General features: G+C 47.6%; 1 protein-coding gene across 1 annotated transcript; it reads right to left on the reverse strand.

Annotated features, from left to right (window-relative positions):
- Positions 1-1,994: 1,994 nt before the first annotated feature.
- On the reverse strand, positions 1,995-13,180 carry LOC125467581 (GTP-binding protein SAR1a). The gene is made up of 6 exons (XM_048563648.1): positions 13,107-13,180; positions 11,624-11,743; positions 9,789-9,854; positions 8,506-8,609; positions 7,240-7,371; positions 1,995-4,304 (listed from the first exon to the last, which is right to left on the reverse strand). The coding sequence occupies exons 1-6, from the start codon at positions 13,162-13,164 to the stop codon at positions 4,188-4,190; spliced, it is 597 nt and encodes a 198-aa protein (XP_048419605.1). The 5' UTR covers positions 13,165-13,180; the 3' UTR covers positions 1,995-4,187.
- Between the last annotated feature and the right edge of the window lie 6,121 nt (positions 13,181-19,301).

Consider the following 19,301-nt stretch of genomic DNA (forward strand, 5'->3'; position numbering starts at 1 on the left):
CAAGGCTAGTCCTTGGACTGAGGAGACTTTCTGAATTTGCTGTTTATATCTGTCAGCCAGGACTCACTGATTGACCCAGGTTAACAACCCTAATTATGGATCTCAGTATCAATGAGATCTACCCAGCCATGGTTCAAATCACTACACTCTTCACAAGACAAGCCCCGATTGATCCAATCAAAGTCTTCAAAATATTAACAGGACAGGACAATTTCCACTGATTCAAAATTCTGGAAACAACACGGCACTCAGAGTTAGGGCCAGACCATTCAGGAAAGATGTCAGGAAGTACTTCTTCATACAAGAGGCAATAGAGATTTCAAACTCTTTTCCTCAAACAGCAGTTGATGCGGGGTCAGTGGTTAATTTTAAATCTGAGATAAATTTTTGTTAAGCAAAGGCATTGAGGATATGGATCAAAAGGATATGGAATTAGGCCACAGATTAACCATGACCTCATTAAGTTATGGTGATTTGGTGGTGGATAAAAAAAGCCAGTTATGTATGATGACATTTCCAGATACCAAAAAACTTAAAAACCATAATCGCATTGATTGGCAGAACAGGCTCAAGGGGCTGACTGGCCTACTCCTGAACCTGTGAGAAGGGACTAGGAACAAAAAATTCGCCAAGAGCAGGTGTACTGCTGACCAGAAACAATAATGAGGAAAAAATAAAAGAAGAGGAAACTAAGTGTGACAGAGATCATGGACTGAAATTATTGAACTTAGTGTTGAGTATAGGGTCTGGAGATCATCTAATCCGAAGATTGGATGCTGTTCCAAAAGCTTATATTGAGCTTCACTGGAACACTGCAAGCTGGCAGAGTGCAGAGGTGGCAATGTGAGAGTAGGGCAGAGAATTAAGGTGATAGGTTACCAAAAACTTGTTGCAATGCTCACAAACTGAGGCAGTAGTGCCCGGCAAAACAACCAACCAGTCTGAGTTTAACTTCTGATGTCACCAGCTGATTGAAATTGACACTGTCACTGTAGGCATTTTTAAAATGTAAAGATTGGAAAATTGGAGTCCCTGCAAAAGTCTGTATTCGTAGAGATAACTGTTCCAAAACAGAAAATTAATTTCACTATAATAGCACTTGTAGCTTTAACATGTAACTCAGGGAGTTCATTTCCTGCAGTAGCATAGACTTGCATCAGAAGTGTCAAGTCATAGCTCCAGTGCTCAGCAAATGCTGTGCGGCATGGTGAAAGATCCTGCTCTTTGCTGGTGGCTTAACTTCAGGTTCTATCTGTTCTGGTGCCATTTCGTTAAGAAAAAGTTGCCTCAGTGAGCTGACTAACCTTGATCAACATATACCCTCCCCTCACCCAAGCAATAGTCTTCGTAGAGCATCCATCTCACTGTTGTCCAAAAGTTGTGCAACAAATCATTATTGTGCAGAGATATACTGCAAACAGACCCCTTCAATCCAACTCGTCCATGCCTACCAGATATCCCATATAAATCTAGTCTCATTTGCCAGCTTTTGGCCCACATCCATCTAAACCCTTCCTGTTCATGTACCTATCCAGATGCCCTAAAAGTGTTGTAATTGTACCCACCTCCACCACTCCCTGTAGCAGCTCATACCACACATGCACCACCCTGTGTGTGAAAACATTGCCCCTTAGGTCCCTTTTAAATCTCTCCCCTCTTAACTTAAACCTAATCTCTCTAGTTTTGGACTCACCCACCCTGGGAAAAACACTATTTACCCTATCCATGCCCCTCATCATTTTATAAACTTCTGAAAGGTCACCCCTCAGCCTTCAGGGAAAATAGCCTCACCCCCTCATTATAACTCAAACCCTCCAACCCTGGCAACATCCTTGTAAATCTTTTCTGAGTCCTTTTAAGTCAGTTATCTTAAGGTGAACTAGAAGGATTCAGAAACAGCACGAGGTGATATAATTGACAGACGTTTTTTGAGAAAAGTATCACGATATTCTACTCATTTAGAATGTCAGCCATGAGAATGGAAACTCAATGCATGAAGATATATAACCATTTATTTCAAATAAAGCAATGATTTATAATACATTTATACATGTTGCTTGCAAGTTATCTTTCTACCAAATAGCAAATGAATACAGTGAGGGCAAGAATAGTTTCATTTCTAAGAACGAGTTGGTGAAGACATCAGATTGGCAAGGGTCACTCATATCATCTCAGACACTGAGGCACATTGACAACGCAAGAACCAATAACACTGCAGATACAGTGCTTACCTGTGTTAGGGAGGAGGTGCAAGAAAATGTTAGGTTTTGCCATTGATGTTTAGACAGGCAAGTCCCTAGACTGTGCCAATTATAATCATCCCAAGAAGTGATTACAGCAGATGCCTCTTCGGGGAAAAAAAGCCCTCTTATCGGGCAAAGACATTTTCTTAATTTCACTCAACTGAGCACACAACTGGTTAAAAAAAAAACTAGATGTGAGTAAACAAAACATGAATTCCTGTTAAATAGTTTCTACTGCATTCCAATTTCAGGAAGAATCGAGCCTTCATTGGGTTTTGCCACATGGAGGCCTAACAGAGAAGAGCTTTTTTGGTCTAGGAAAGCCATTTACTTCTATGCTGGAAGACAGTGCAATTTCTGATTCCAGCATCAAATAAAACTGCTATATTGAATGTCTCCATTCTTTCCAAAATCTTTGAAAGAATATCACCATTCTGAACAGACAAAAGTCTATAAAAGCAGGAAAAAAATAGTGTTAATTTACCATTACTCATTCCCTTTAAGGCTGTTCATTTGCTGTCCACATAAAATTATAATGCTGTCTCAATTTTGCATCATAAGCGTATTCCATGTCGATGAACAGAAGTGTAAAGTTCCATCCACTGTAATGTGTAAACTGTTGAAGTATAAATGTAAAACAGTTCCACATTATGCAGCTCATATGTCACGTTGTCTCTATAATCACACTAAAAGCACCAACTGTACAAATTAGATCATATTTTAGAAAAGTTTTACATTTTAAAAAGTGTGCATGAAATTGTGCAATTTTTCCAAATGTCAGTGAGTTCCCCAAAGTTCCATGACAAACCCATTATGTTACCAGCTTGTGTTAAATTTCAGTTCACTCACTAATCAAGTTTAAAAGCGGCTTGGCATTATTCTTAATCCACCTGTGACTTGTTTGTGCATTTTTCCATTCCCAAAGTTCTTCCACGCCAAATGGAAAAAGAAAACTCTGTTGACTGAGCCATCATTCTGTCATAAATTTCTGAAAACGATTTTACTTTCTGATTTTGATATTATTTATGATGTGCAGATTACAGGGGGGGATAAAATATCTTAGATCTTATTAAAAGCTCAACTCCTCCACAATCACAAAATCCAACTCGCAAAATATACCGATACAATAACCACTGGAGAAATGATTCTCAAAATAATTAGCCAAATTATTTGTACATATAGAAATTATTGACAGGATTGTAACCAGCCCAGATGCCATTGAAATATCTTTAAATGTTAATATCATATATATAAATTGCATATCCCACTGAGAGTAAACTGATAGCTGAAAGAACTTTCACACAACTGTTATTTCAGCCTCACCTTGTGGGAATAACATGAAACAACATCTTACTGGGCGTATCTGAAAACCTTCAAGACTGTATGCTCTAAGTCAGCCTTGGACTGTTTGTAATTTACAAATGGTTCCAAACACAAACCACGTCAGTGAAGATAGCGACAGTCAATAAACATTTTCGCGCTTGTGATTACAATTTAGAGAATCACTTGATTTGGCTACAATACTGAGGGTTGATCAGACAGCTGCTATTCCATCTGCAATGTCTTGTGATACAGGACTTCAGACATACCTGCACAGCTTCAGGGATCACTGAGCATTTCAAAAAAAAGAGGGACCCAGAAAAAAAGGAATGCGTACATTTCTGGACCTTTTGCACAGCCTCACTCTAGTTTGAATTCTCAGCCAACACACATACAGGAGCTGTAAAAAGGATACACTCGGAAAAGTGATTCCGACTTTAATCTAGATACAACCATCCAACTTGAAATTATATTTTAAAAATTCAGCTGTTCTCAATTCCCTCCTGGTTGGCACTGTGATCTCATCAACAGATGCATTTTTTCATATAAACAAAAGAAAAGCAAAATCAAATGTAGACAGCTGCAAACTAGTTCAGTTCACAGTGGCAGAGATTTGTCTGAAGCTCAGTCAATATATTGCGAAAGCCAGCGAAATCCTTCTCCATAACCCTGTCGCTTCAGTACACTGCACATAAACACCTCCAATGGCCGGGTGTTTAACTCTTTCAGTGGCACAATCCCCTGGAACAGAACGATGAAATTTAATATCTCCCAAAGCATACAAGCATTTCAATTCCATTTACAGACCACATTTTTCATAAATGAGGTGACTCATGAGGTAATCACCAGCACTCCTGTGTCCCGACCACTTTCAGCCACAAATCAGTCGGTTTAACTTTAATGTGTACAGTTTCTGATACAGTAAAATTGCAACAAGCCAAATAGCAGGACCCAACCCTCAAAGTCAAGTGGCACACTGTGGAATTTAGTAAACGCTCGACAATATTTTTGCACTGAAAGTTTGATGTGAGGGATAAATATGACAACGAGAAAACCATGAGATCTCCCACGCTCTGTCAAATAGTGCCATGGGATCTTTTAGATCCCACTAAGGGAACTGACAGGATCTCAGTTTAACATCTTTATCTGAAATTTAAACAGCGAGCCACTGCAGAATTCTGAGCTGCAGTGGAATTGAAGTGTTCTAATTAATTTGTTACAAAGAAGTTAAAATATAGATTTCACAGGTGATTAAGGCAGCAAATGGAATGCTGCCCTTTATTACAAGAGAATTGAAAATGAATGTATTTATACAGGGCACAGGTGAGACCACATCTTGAGTACAGTGTGCAGTTTTCATCTACTTATTTCAGGAAGGATCTAAAAGGACTGGAGGTGGACCAGGAGGTTGTTTACTAGAATGAAACCTGGAATGAGTAGGTTGCCATATGAGAAATGGTTGGACAGTCTGGGCTTGTTTCCACTGGAGTTTAGAAGTGTGTGGAGTGATCTGATTGAAATGTATGTGATCCTGAATGGTTTTGACAAGGTGGACAGGATGATGCAGTTTCCTTTTGTAGGAGAGTCCAGAACTAGGGGGTATTGTTTTAAAATTAGGGGGCACCCTTTTATAACAGAGAATGGGAGAAACATTTTCTCTCAGAGGGCTGCGCAACTGCCTCAGGTGGTGGTGAAAACTGTAACTGTACAAAACGCTAGTGCGGCCTTACTTGGAATACTGCGTGCAGTTCTGGTTGTCCCATTACAGGAAGGATGTGGAAGCACTGGAAAAGGTGCAGAGGAGATTTACCAGGATGTTGCCTGGTCTGGAGCGCAGGCCCTATGAAGAAAGGCTGAGGGACTTGGGTCTGATCTCATTGGAGAGAAGAAGGCTAAGAGGAGATTTAATAGAGACATACAAGATGATCAGAGGATTAGATAGGGTGGACAGTGAGAGTCTTTTCCTGAGGATGATGACTTCAGCTTGTACGAGGGGGCATAGCTACAAATTGAGGGGTGATAGATTTAAGACAGATGTCAGAGGCAGGTTCTTTACTCAGAGAGTGGTAAGGGCGTGGAACGCCCTGCCTGCCAATGTAGTTAACTCAGCCACATTAGGGGCTTTTAAACAGTCCTTGGATAAGCATATGGATGATGATGGGATAGTGTAGGGGGAGGGGCTTAGATTAGTTCACAGGTCGGCGCAACATTGAGGGTCGAAGGGCCTGTTCTGCGCTGTATTGTTGTATGTTCTAAGATGGGAATCATTGAATATTTTTAAGGTGGAGGTGGACCCTTGTGGGGCAAGGGAAGCAAAGGTTATCAGGTACAGATGGGAATGTAGAATTTGAAACATAGACAGATCAGCCATGATCTTAATGAATAGCAAAACAGTCTTGTAGGGCCAAATGCCCTACTTTGCTCCTAATTGCTGTTTGTAAAGCACCATCTCCCTCTGCACTTAACAGTTTGATTGAGGTTTGCTGAAAAATTTAGTTCTCCGGTACTGAGGGCGGATCTTGTACCCGAATCTTCTAACTCCGTGACAAATGAATGTTAACTCATGGAACACAACCAGATTTCTAAAAATATACCCTGTAAACAAAATGCACTCACTTAGCATCAATATATAAGCACCTGCTTTGCGAGTTTTTGAAACGTATCTAACTCTCAAAAGGTCAAACAGAAATGAAGCCAGAAAAGCCTTTGATCTGCCTACAGTATTATCGACAGAGGTGCTAACCTTCAACTTGCTAAACAGCCTCAGCTGATTGTATCATCCCATTTAAAAAGCATTTGTGAGCAACCAATAAACTGTCACTTTTTTTTCCAGTGGTGAGTTTGACCTAGTTTTGTTTTTACAGCATATCTGTCTCCATTTATTTTCCTGACTGATCTGTAGAGTCAACAGTAATAGGATCCTCCATGTACTTTCTGCTGGCAATGCCGCATTCAGTTCAGTAAATTTAGCCTCCTCAGCTGGGTTACTGATGTATACAAAAGTTTACAATTACCAGGTTCAATTGCCAGTCTGTACTGCGTTAGATGGTCTTTATCACAACTGTTTTCAGCGCTCATAGGTCATGGAAGCAAACAAGAAAATACAAGTGTTTTCTTGGTCAGAGTCCAGTCCCCTGCAAAGCGCAGACGTGGGGGTGTGAAGCAAACGCAGGGTCAGGATTGGCTCTGATCAACGACTCCCCCTCTAGAGCTGGAACATCCTGCTAACAGAGAATCCTGACTCTCTCTCACATGGACTGGTCTGTTGACCAAGGCATCAAGCTCCTGGGACCATTCACAAGAACCAGCATTTTCATTTACATCTTTTTTAAAAAGAACAGTATGCTAATGAAGGGCCTATTAAAGGGCTCATTAAAAAACAAAAAAAATTTCTGTCGAAAAATGACAGTAACACCATTGCAACATTGAGGGAGTCCTGCATTCCTGAAAGGTGAGATGTTAAGTCTGGGCTGAATCTAGTGGATGTTAAAAATCCCAAAGAATATTGGGGGAGTGGTAACCTTCATTCCTCCCTTAACCAACACCAACTAGCAGATTAACTGGTGATTCTTCCGGGCTTGCCTGTGTAAGAACTGCTTGTTTCCAAAAGTAATTTGCCATGAAGCCAGACGATTGGATGCTTTACAAATGATGCTCTTCCTTCTCATAGCGTTACCTTCCCTGTTGTTTGTCCGTACAGGCCAAAGAGTTCCCGGAGTCTTTCCTCACTGATGGCCTCTGATCGATCAATTTTATTGCCCAGGATAAGAACAGGAACGTTGGATATTGTTTCATCTGTCATTAATGCCTGGAGGGAAGGAAAGGGGGTGGACGGTGCAAGAAAAGATGGAGGTTTTACTTCAAAAACATGCCGTACATTAGATCAATGGAAACAAAATCATCTGAGACTGAAACATACTGTCAACCAGGGTTGACTGCAAAGTGGACCATCCAATGATACCAGGTATCAATAACTTTCAAGAGTCTATATCAGGACAATACTTCACTTTCAATAAACATCTCTCACAGATCGACACACCCTTTTGTGTTGCCAGTATAAGGCATTTCGTTGTTCAGGGACAGTAATTACTACTTTATCTGTTCCAATTTCCCTCCTCCTCTGTGATGCTGTCACTGAAGCAAAGAACAATATCATAGATTTTAAAGCTATCGGATAGCTACAGTTGAGCTGTCTTTCTTTTCACATATTGCAAACAGGAGATGGCCGTTCGGCCCCTCAAGCCTGATCTGCCACGCCCAATGGCTGAGCTGTATCCCATATGGGGAGGTGATGACCTTCAGGTATTATAGCTGGACTGTTAATTCAGAGACCCAGATAATGCTCTTGGGACCTGGGTTAGAATCCCACCACAACAGGTGGAGGAATTTGCAATAAAACAAAACTGGAATTACCTCTAATGATGACTAGGAATCCACTGTCAATTGTCAGAAAAACCCACCTAGTTCACTAATGTCCTTTAGGAAATGAAATCTGCCATCCTTACCTGGACTGGCCTACACGTAACTCCAGATCCACAGTAATGTGGTTGACTCCCATCTGCTCTCTAGACAGTTAGGGATGGGCAATAAATCCTGACCTCAACGGCAATGCCGTCAACGCATGAATAAATTTTAATAATCCATCCACGTTCATTGAGCTGTTGAGCAACGATAAGTTGTTCTGATTCTTGTGTATCACAAATCCTAAGGAAGTGATGCCATGTCAAGTCACAGCCCTCTGACTGCATTGAGCTAACAGAGGATAAACCAAAAGACCCCATTTTTCCTGAGTTCAAACAGTCACCAAAACTTTGATTAGAGGGGGACAGGGAAAGGAGTCTGCTTTCATGATGCAGCATCCAAAGCCAGCTTGTAACAACCTCTCAACTGTCTGTACAAGGCCCCACCTTGAGCAAGAATCCCTCAACAGTGTTCCACTTACATCAAGCTCAACTTTAGATTCAGCAAGCCGCAAGTGGTCTGCACAGTCAACAAGGAAAACAATTCCATTAATGGCAGGGAGGTAGTTCTTCCAGACTCGCCGGGCTGTGAATAGGCAGACATTAATGAATGTAATATTAAAAAGTTAGTCAGCATTAAAATAAAACCCAGGAGGAATTCCGGACAGGGCAACCTACCCAGAATGTGGAACTTGCTATGGACTTATTGCAAAGGCATGGACTTTCTGCATTATAGGGACTCTATGAATGTAAGGGGAAGCTAGATGAACATATCAGGGAGATAAAGGATTGGAAGAATTCACAGGTAAGGCAAGATAAAACGTGGTGGAAGGAAGCGGCACGTGTGTGCCATAAACACCAAAATGGGGCTGAGTGGCTTCTTGCTGTGATTTCTATGTTCAGCAAAACTGATATTAACATCACTGTTTCATTAGAAAGGAAGTGTGGAAAGCTGCTCACATCATATAAAAACACCCCAACAGATTTCTCATACTTGCAGTTTTATTTCATATTCCAAAAGGAGAAGCTCGATTTTACATAAATAGGTGAAAATGCCACAAGCAGCTCTTTTCAGGCAATGGCTCGTTTTCCTTGGAATACGAAAGAGAAGCAAATGCAAGTTCCAGTAGACACCGGCTGAGCAGAATTTTACAGGCCAGCCAATCTTTTAAAGGAAAGTGTAGTTGATAACGGGGCACTGAGACAGTAACTGGCCAAATGTGAAGTGTTATAAAATGCTTCAGTGATGCAGTAAATAGCTTTTTAAAAATTATTGAATGTGAATAAATGAAATCTGAAAGAAATGTGATTCTTTCCCGCTTCCTCCTACTGCTCCCCTTAAAGAGAGTCTTTGCAGGGATACAGTCCCACGGACATTTTCCAAATATCCACTGCAACATAAGGTAAACCAAGATGCAACTTCTAGTCAATAAGGTGTCCCTTAAGATAGTAAAACTTTTCAAAGTGCTCATCACGAGCAGCATCAAGCAAAGATTTGACATTGAAGGAAATGCATGAGATAGGTATGGATATGAGAATTTCCAGAAAAGATTGCTGGACTGTGATCAGGAGCAACAATTTTGGCCCAATGACTTAAATCTAGGCATTATATCACATGCGTTATAGCTTAATTAACATAGACATATTTTTCAATTTAGCAAGCTGGTACACTATATTGTATACGCTAATCCTGATCACAAGAGATTGAAAAATACAACCTTCTGATGCACGTGCATCAGCTTTGATTTTACACTCAGCATCATACCTTGTGTATGACCTCCAAGGTCAAATGTAGTGAACGTCATTCCTGCAATCGTCAGCTCCTCTGATGCTACAATGAAGACAATTGCAATCAGAAGAAATTCTGGTGACCTACACATAAACATGATGAGCAAACAAATCCAGGACAGTTGCTAGGCAATATGGAATTTAAATATTGCTCAAAAGAGAAAACATGGCTAAGGGTTTTCACCCAGCAAGCATCAGAACATACACGTGTCACAAATTTCAAATGATTACAACAATTTGTACTATAGGTGGAAAGGGTACCATGGGCTGGCAAACTGAATTTGATTGGCACAGCATTGTCAGAGAGAATGAATTTGGGGAGGTATAAACTCCCTCAGCTCCCAGGTAATTCACAAAAGGTCAAGGCTTGAACATACTATTTTTGTTTGCAGTAAACGTTCCACAAGACGTAGGAGCTGAAGTAGGCCATTCAACGCATCAAGTCTGCTCTGCCATTCAATGAGGTCAAGACTAACCTGATAATCCTCAACCCCACTTTCAGTTTTCTCCCTGTAACTATGATTCCATGGCTAATAAAACTTTCCGCCTGTCTCAGGCTTGAATAATAATTAATGACTCAGCCTTGACAGTCCTCTGCAGTAAAGAATTCCATAGGTTCACGATTTCAGAAAGAAGAAATTCTTCATCTCTATGTTGACAACCTGAACAGGTCCTGTGTGTGAGTATATGTTGCTTCTAGCAAATACAGATGATCATATTAGAGGCTCGAACGAAATGTTAAATTTGCACTGCTGTTAGTCCAGTTGAGATTGCCAAACACATACTGTCCAGAGTCACATCTAATAAAAGATCCTTTGCTTTGTGTTTAGTAAGGGTGGGCTGTACGCTCTTTACTTTGTGTATTATAAACAAATGGAGAAATATACTGTTTGAATCAATTAGCCAATCGCTGGGCCAAATGGCCTATGTATGCTGACTAAAGGATGCTCTGCTCACATCACTACATAGGAGTTTTAGTGCTGATACAACGCTATGTATGATGCCAGTACATTCCAACGATTGGCTTTTTACATGCGCGCACGCGCACGCACGCGCACACACATGCACGACTCTGTATAACTGAGCTCAATCTGGGACTGTTTGTTCATTGGCTACACAACTACAACAGATCAACTTGTATTCAAGTCAGTGACCACATGGGGATTTAGAAGAATGGGTTCAAGTCCAGACGTGTGTCATAATTTGCCTGACACGTTGGTTAAAAATATCTATTCTGACATTCAGTAATTAAGGCCACCAGGATCCATAAATATTCACAGGATTCTTGTCGGGAAAAATAGGTGTAGGGATTTTGAAAGAGAGCAGATGCCAATTTTCAACCTGCCATTTGTAAACCTGCCTCCAAGAACAGCTCACAGCTGCTGCACTACGTCACTAAAAAAGGGCACAAACATACAATGTTTTTACTCAGCCGTACTAACTTCAAGTTGCTTATCCTAACCAGTTTTACTGCTTTGGTTTGGGATTTACCCAGCAATAGCCTGATTGCATAAAGAGGAGACCTTTGAAAATTGCCCAGCATTAAAAAATTCAGCAGGACTAGACACCAATTCTAGAAACACAAGTACAAATTAAGGTTTGGCTCTGTGAGCAGGATTCAAGGGGCTACAGTTGAACATTGCTCTGGTTCCTTCTTAAATTGAAAGCTATCAGTGGAGTGGGAGAAGGAGAGAAATGCACACCAATCAACTCAAGTTGTGCACCAAAGTGAATAGGCAGTATTCAGAAACAAAGAACCTCGGCACAGAGTGGACAGCAAGCCCATGTCATGATTCCACTGTCAGTACTCACTGGGATGTAACGTGGGAACATGCTGCCCCAGTCTGTTATCTTTCAGCATGTGCAATAAGGTGGTTTTGCCAGCATTATCCAAGCCAAGGAAGACCAGTTTCCCCGATTTTTTGTATAGCCCTGACAAAGAGAAACAAAAGGCTAGGTAATACAGTTTTCATTTGTCCAATTAGTCTTGAAGTTTAACCAGCTGGCATGTTGATCCAACAGCAATCTTTTAAAAAAAAAGCAGAATGTTCTCCCAAGTGTTCTAGCTAATTATATATCCCTCAATCAATATCACCAAACATAGATTATCAACTCATTATAACCTCATTTTCTCTGGGAGCTTGCTGTGTGCAAACTGCTACTACTTTTGTTGCATTATAACAGTAAATACACTGCAAAAGTGCTTCACTGTCTGTAGAGCACTTTGAGGCAAAAACAGGAAATGTTGGAGCAATTCAGTAGTTCATGTCGAGAAAAACAGCATTAAATTTCAAGTCCAGTGATTTTCATTTGGTTCCAAAGGACAGTCAATGGACCCAAAACGTCAACTCTGTTGATGCTGCAAGAACTGCTGAGTTCCAGCTTTCCACTTTTATTTCCTGAATCTTAGTATCTAGCAGCAGTTTGTTTTCACTCGAGTTCAGACACACAACGTGGAAGGGACATTTGAAAAAGACCTGATTCGTCTCATTACAAATGTCTCACTTGCAGGAACATTTCAATTCTCAGTGCTGTTATGATGCTCATGGTTAGGCAGAGGGAGACATAAGGCTTCCAAAGATGGAAACTCTCACAGCATATAATGTATAACTCAGCTACGTCTCTTTAAAAGCACAAGTTTTACTTGTTGAATCTTCCTGATGGGAATTAGACGCTAACTGTCCTTGAACAAATTCTCAGATCAGTTAACAAAGTTAACTTCTTCATAAAAAGTGTGATAACAAAGATTTGCCTACATAATGCTTGATGTCTAATAATTTTCATCTTCAACGTGACTGGAAAATAGTTATGTCACATGCACAGCTGCTAGCTTACAGCTTGATCAGTTGCTGTCAGACAGAAGATTGAATGCAGCTCATGTTAACCTTACACAAGAGCATGATAGCTGCAAGAGAGTGATTCAAATACTTGCAGTTCTCAAGTTACACCTTTAACTGTGAATCACGCCAACGTAGGAGTGAGCCCATAACATACAAAGCTCGACCACTCTATTCATTTCCACTATGTAGGAAGATCCTTTCACAAGCAACTCAATATATCAAAGATGAAGTCTAACGTGAGCAGCATATTTTACAGTCCTGTGACACTGTTGTTACACCACCGCTAAACGTCACCCCTTTCCAACAGACTTGCACACTCCTGCATCCCGGAGCTACATTAGAATCATATGTGGGAAGCTGGAGCTGGCTTTTGCCTTGTTCCAAGCACAGTCTGCAGCCAGGATGAGGGGACAATGAGGGAAAAATGATCTAGGACATGGCTCAGAGTCACTCACCCAGGAACTGTAGCATGCTGGTGAAGCCATTGTACAGCCAGTCGAGAAGTCCCGACATTGCTGACACACCTACAACAGGTTAAAGAGGACACATTTAGATCACAGTAGATCCCTGAATATTAAATGCTCACCAAAGGTTATGGCAGAAGTACAGAAACAGGTCATTCAGCCCCTCAATTCACTGATACGTTCATTCTAACATTACCCATTCCCTTTTTCACTTGATACCATTAGCTACGAAAAATCTGAAAATCTTAGATTTAAAACTGAACTGGTTCTCCACTGAATCAGATTTTAAGACAGCTTTATCACTGTATATCACACAGCAATCAAATGCTGCTGACTAAAGATGGCAGGGCAATTCAGACTCCAGACTAGGGACCCCAAAGTGGAGTCACAAACAACTTCTGGGGCCTCTGACTCGGAGGGAGCATTGACCTGCTTTGAAGTTTTGACTTGAGATTGTAACAGTGGTCATCTCATGATCTCACAGCTCTCCCCACTTCCCTTGAAACGGAAGGAATAGGTTTGGGGAGCACAAGAGTAAGGTTAACACCTCACTGGACCTACTGGCACGAGTCACTGAAAGACCATCTGAGAGGATTTTCCCTTCAGCTTTCTCTCAGGGGTGGTGTTTGTTATTGTGTATTGAAAGGCAGCACTGAGGACAAGGAGGAAGCTGTTCAGCAAATCCTGTCAGTGGAGACTGCATTCCCATTAGTGACCCCAAACCCTATCTCTGTATTCCTGCCAAATTCAAACCACTAAAAATCAACTGCCCTGTGGGAAGCAAATCACTGACTGAGCCATAAGTTGGCACGAGGCCAACCCTCTGTTCTGGGTTATTCTGCCCTTGCTGTTTATCCCAGTTCCTTCACCACCACCCACTCCAACCACCCAAATCACCTTCCACCTACCCACTCCACCCTCACTGACTCACCAATTCGCAGCCACCACCTCCATGCCCCACAGCCTCTAACCCCTCCTGCCCCCTACCCACAGCTTCATTGACACCACCACCACAGGGCCTCTTACACCCAATGCCTGCACCCCATCTCTCCCTCACCCACTACCCACCCCCCGACTCTCTCTGACACCCACCGCCCCCCGACTCTCTCTCTCTCACTCACTCACCCAAAGGCCCCCCGCCCGGCTGTCTCTCACTCACTCACCGCGCCCCCGACTCTCTCTCTCTCTCACACCCACCGGCCCCCTGACTCTCTCTGTCTCACTCACCCACCATCCCCCAGCTCTCTCTCACTCACTCACCCACCCACTGCCCCCCGGCGCGCTCTCTCTCTCTCTCTCTCTCTCTCTCACTCACTCACCAACCCACCGCCCCCCAACCCCTGGTTCTCTCTCTCTCACTCACCCACTGCGCCCCACCCCGGCTCTCTCGCTCTCTCTCTCACACACTCACCCACCGCCCGCCGGCTCTCCTCGCACTCACCCACCACCCCCTGGCGCTCTCCATCTCTCTCACACTCATCCACCGCCACCCCCCAGCTCTCTCTCACATCCGCCGCCCCCTGGCGCTCTCTCTCTCTCTCACACTCACCCACCGCCCATGGCGCGCTCTCTCTCTCTCTCTAACTCACTCTCCCACCGCGCCCCCCACCCCCGGTGATCTCTCTCACTCACCCACTGCCCCCCAACCCCGACTCTCTCTCTCTCACTCACCCACCCACTGTCCCCCACCCCACCCGGATCTCTCTTTCACTCACCCACCGGCCATGCCGACTCTCTCTCTCTCACCCACCGGCCCCACGACTCTCTCTCTCTGTCACCCTCCGCCCCCCACGACTCTCTCTCTCTCTCACCCTCCGCCCCCCACGACTCTCTCTCTCTCACCCTCCGCCCCCACGACTCTCTCTCTCTCTCTCGCTCACCCTCCGCCCCCCACGACTCTCTCTCTCTCACCCACCGGCACCCCCGACTCTCTCTCTCTCTCACCCACCGGCCCCCCGACTCTCTCTCTCTCTCTCTCTCTCTCTCACCCACCGGCCCCACGACTCTCTCTCTCTCTCTCTCTCTCACCCAGCGCCCCCCACGACTCTCTCTCTCACCCAGCGCCCCCGACTCTCTCTCTCTCTCTCACCCACCGGCCCCCCGAATCTCTCTCTCTCTCACCCACCGGCCCCACGACTCTCTCTCTCTCTCTCTCTCTCTCTCACCCAGCGCCCCCCACGACTCTCTCTCTCACCCACCGGCCCCACGACACTCTCTCTCTCTCTCTCTCTCTCACACCCACCGACCCCCCTACTCTCTCTCTCTCTCACTCACCCAACGGCCCCCCGACACACACTCTCTCTCTCTCTCTCTCACCCACCGGCCCCCGGACTCTCTCTCTCTCTCTCTCTCTCTCTCTCTCTCTCTCTCTCTCTCTCTCACCCACCGGCCCCCCGACTCTCTCTCTCTCTCTCTCTCACCCACCGGCCCCCCGACTCTCTCTCTCTCTCTCTCTCACCCAGCGCCCCCCGACTCTCTCTCTCTCTCACCCCCCGGCCCCCCGACTCTCTCTCTCTCTCTCTCACCCACCGGCCCCCCGACTCTCTCTCTCTCTCTCACCCACCGGCCCCCCGACTCTCTCTCTCTCACTCACCCACCGGCCCCCCGACTCTCTCTCTCTCTCTCTCTCTCTCACCCACCGGCCCCCCGACTCTCTCTCTCTCTCTCTCTCTCTCACCCTCCCGCCCCCCACGACTCTCTCTCTCTCTCACCCTCCACGACTCTCTCTCTCTCACCCAGCGCCCCCCACGACTCTCTCTCTCTCACCAACCGGCCCCCCCGACTCTCTCTCTCACCAACCGCCCCCCCGACTCTCTCTCTCTCACCCACCGGCCCCCCCGACTCTCTCTCTCTCTCACCCAGCGCCCCCCCGACTCTCTCTCTCTCACCCAGCGCCCCCCGACTCTCTCTCTCTCTCACCCAGCGCCCCCCGACTCTCTCTCTCACCCACCGGCCCCCCCGACTCTCTCTCTCTCTCTCTCTCTCTCTCTCTCTCTCACCCACCGGCCCGACTCTCTCTCTCTCTCTCTCTCTCTCTCACCGGCCCCCCGACACACTCTCTCTCTCTCTCTCACCCACCGCACCCCCGACTCTCTCTCTCTCTCTTTCTCTCTCTCACCCACCGGCCCCCCCCGACTCTCTCTCTCTCTCTCTCTCTCTCTCTCTCTCACCCACCGGCCCCCCGACTTTCTCTCTCTCTCTCTCTCTCTCACCCACCGGCCCCCCCGACTTTCTCTCTCTCTCTCTCTCTCTCTCACCCACCGGCCCCCCCGACTCTCTCTCTCTCTCTCTCTCTCTCACCCACCGGCCCCCCCGACTCTCTCTCTCTCTCTCTCTCTCTCTCTCACACCACCGGCCCCCCGACTCTCTCTCTCTCTCACCCACCGGCCCCACGACTCTCTCTCTCTCTCCCCCATCGGCCCCACGACTCTCTCTCTCTCTCTCTCACCCACCGGCCCCCGACTCTCTCTCTCTCTCTCTCACCCACCGGCCCCCCCGACTCTCTCTCTCTCTCACCCACCGGCCCGACTCTCTCTCTCTCTCTCACCGGCCCCCCGACACACTCTCTCTCTCTCACACCCACCGGCCCCCCCGACTCTCTCTCTCTCTCTCTCTCTCTCTCTCACCCACCGGCCCCCCGACTCTCTCTCTCTCTCCCCCCCACCGGCCCCACGACTCTCTCTCTCTCTCTCACCCAGCGCCCCCCACGACTCTCTCTCTCACCCAGCGCCCCCCACGACTCTCTCTCTCACCCAGCGCCCCCCACGACTCTCTCTCTCACCCAGTGCCCCCCACGACTCTCTCTCTCACCCAGCGCCCCCCACGACTCTCTCTCTCACCCAGCGCCCCCACGACTCTCTCTCTCACCCAGCGCCCCCCACGACTCTCACTCTCACCCAGCGCCCCCCACGACTCTCACTCTCACCCAGCGCCCCCACGACTCTCTCTCTCTCACCCACCGGCACCCCCGACTCTCTCTCTCTCTCTCACCCACCGGCCCCCCGACTCTCTCTCTCACCCACCGGCCCCCCGACTCTCTCTCTCTCACCCACCGGCCCCACGACTCTCTCTCTCTCTCTCTCACCCAGCGCCACCCACGACTCTCTCTCTCACCCAGCGCCCCCCGACTCTCTCTCTCTCTCTCACCCACCGGCCCCCGACTCTCTCTCTCTCTCTCTCTCACCCACCGGCCCCCACGACTCTCTCTCTCTCACCCAGCGCCCCCCACGACACACTCTCTCTCTCTCTCTCTCTCTCACACCCACCGATCCCCCTACTCTCTCTCTCTCTCTCACTCACCCAACGGCCCCCCGACACACACACTCTCTCTCTCTCTCTCTCTCTCTCTCTCACCACCGGCCCCCCGACTCTCTCTCTCTCTCTCTCACCCAGCGCCCCCCGACTCTCTCTCTCTCTCTCTCTCACCCCCCGGCCCCCCGACTCTCTCTCTCTCTCTCTCTCTCTCTCACCCAGCGCCCCCCGACTCTCTCTCTCTCTCTCTCTCTCTCTCTCACCCACCGGCCCCCCGACTCTCTCTCTCTCTCACCTACCGGCCCCCCGACTCTCTCTCTCTCTCTCACCCACCGGCCCCCCGACTCTCTCTCTCTCTCTCACCCACCGGCCCCCCGACTCTCTCTCTCTCTCTCTCTCACCCACCGGCCCCCCGACTCTCTCTCTCTCTCACCTACCGGCCCCCCGACTCTCTCTCTCTCTCTCACCCACCGGCCCCCCGACTCTCTCTCTCTCTCTCTCTCACCCTCCGCCCCCCACGACTCTCTCTCTCTCTCTCACCCTCCACGACTCTCTCTCTCTCACCCAGCGCCCCCCACGACTCTCTCTCTCTCACCAACCGGCCCCCCCGACTCTCTCTCTCACCAACCGGCCCCCCCGACTCTCTCTCTCTCACCCACCGGCCCCCCGACTCTCTCTCTCTCACCCACCGGCCCCCCGACTTTCTCTCTCTCTCACCCCACCGGCCCCACGACTTTCTCTCTCTCTCACCCACCGGCCCCACGACTTCTCTCTCTCTCACCCACCGGCCCCACGACTTTCTCTCTCTCTCACCCACCGGCCCCACGACTCTCTCTCTCTCACCCAGCGCCCCCCGACTCTCTCTCTCTCACCCAGCGCCCCCCGACTCTCTCTCTCTCACCCAGCGCCCCCCGACTCTCTCTCTCACCCACCGGCCCCCCCGACTCTCTCTCTCTCACCCACCGGCCCGACTCTCTCTCTCTCTCTCTCTCTCTCACCGGCCCCCCGACACTCTCTCTCTCTCTCTCTCTCACCCACCGGCACCCCCGACTCTCTCTCTCTCTTTCTCTCTCTCACCCACCGGCCCCCCCGACTCTCTCTCTCTCTCTCTCTCTTCTCTCTCTCTCTCTCTCTCTCTCACCCACCGGCCCCCCCGACTCTCTCTCTCTCTCTCACCCACCGGCCCCCCCGACTCTCTCTCTCTCTCTCACCCACCGGCCCCACGACTCTCTCTCTCTCTCTCCCCCACCGGCCCCACGACTCTCTCTCTCTCTCACCCCCGGCCCCCCGACTCTCTCTCTCTCTCCCCCACCGGCCCCACGACTCTCTCTCTCTCTCTCCCCCACCGGCCCCACGACTCTCTCTCTCTCTCACCCACCGGCCCCCCCGACTCTCTCTCTCTCTCACCCACCGGCCCCCCCCCGACTCTCTCTCTCTCTCTCTCTCTCTCTCACCCCCACCGGCCCGACTCTCTCTCTCTCTCTCACCCACCGGCCCGACTCTCTCTCTCTCTCTCTCTCACCCACCGGCCCGACTCTCTCTCTCTCTCTCTCTCTCTCTCACCCACCGGCCCGACTCTCTCTCTCTCTCTCTCTCTCTCTCACCCACCGGCCCGACTCTCTCTCTCTCTCTCTCTCTCTCTCTCTCTCTCTCTCTCTCTCTCTCTCACCGGCCCTCCCCGACTCTCTCTCTCTCTCACCCAGCGCCCCCCACGACACACTCACTCTCTCTCACACCCAACGGCCCCCCGACACACACTCTCTCTCTCTCTCTCTCTCTCTCTCTCTCTCTCTCTCACCCACCGGCCCCCCGACTCTCTCTCTCACCTAGCGCCCCCCGACTCTCTCTCTCTCTCACCCCCCGGACCCCCGACTCTCTCTCTCTCTCTCTCTCTCACCCAGCGCCCCCCACGACACACTCACTCTCTCTCACACC

This window comes from Stegostoma tigrinum, chromosome 37, assembly GCF_030684315.1.
Source record: "Stegostoma tigrinum isolate sSteTig4 chromosome 37, sSteTig4.hap1, whole genome shotgun sequence".
Lineage (NCBI taxonomy): Eukaryota > Metazoa > Chordata > Chondrichthyes > Orectolobiformes > Stegostomatidae > Stegostoma > Stegostoma tigrinum.

What these genes read in the sequence shown, in the direction of transcription:
- LOC125467581 (XM_048563648.1), bottom strand. Translation starts at nt 13,164, where the DNA reads ATGTCGGGACTTCTCGACTGGCTGTACAATGGCTTCACCAGCATGCTA. An exon ending in TGTTCCCACGTTACATCCCA is followed by an intron (nt 9,855 to 11,623) that starts GTGAGTACTGAC and finishes TCTTCATTGTAG; the next exon opens with CATCAGAGGAGCTGACGATT. An exon ending in ACGGACAAACAACAGGGAAG is followed by an intron (nt 4,305 to 7,239) that starts GTAACGCTATGA and finishes GTTCTGTTCCAG; the next exon opens with GGGATTGTGCCACTGAAAGA.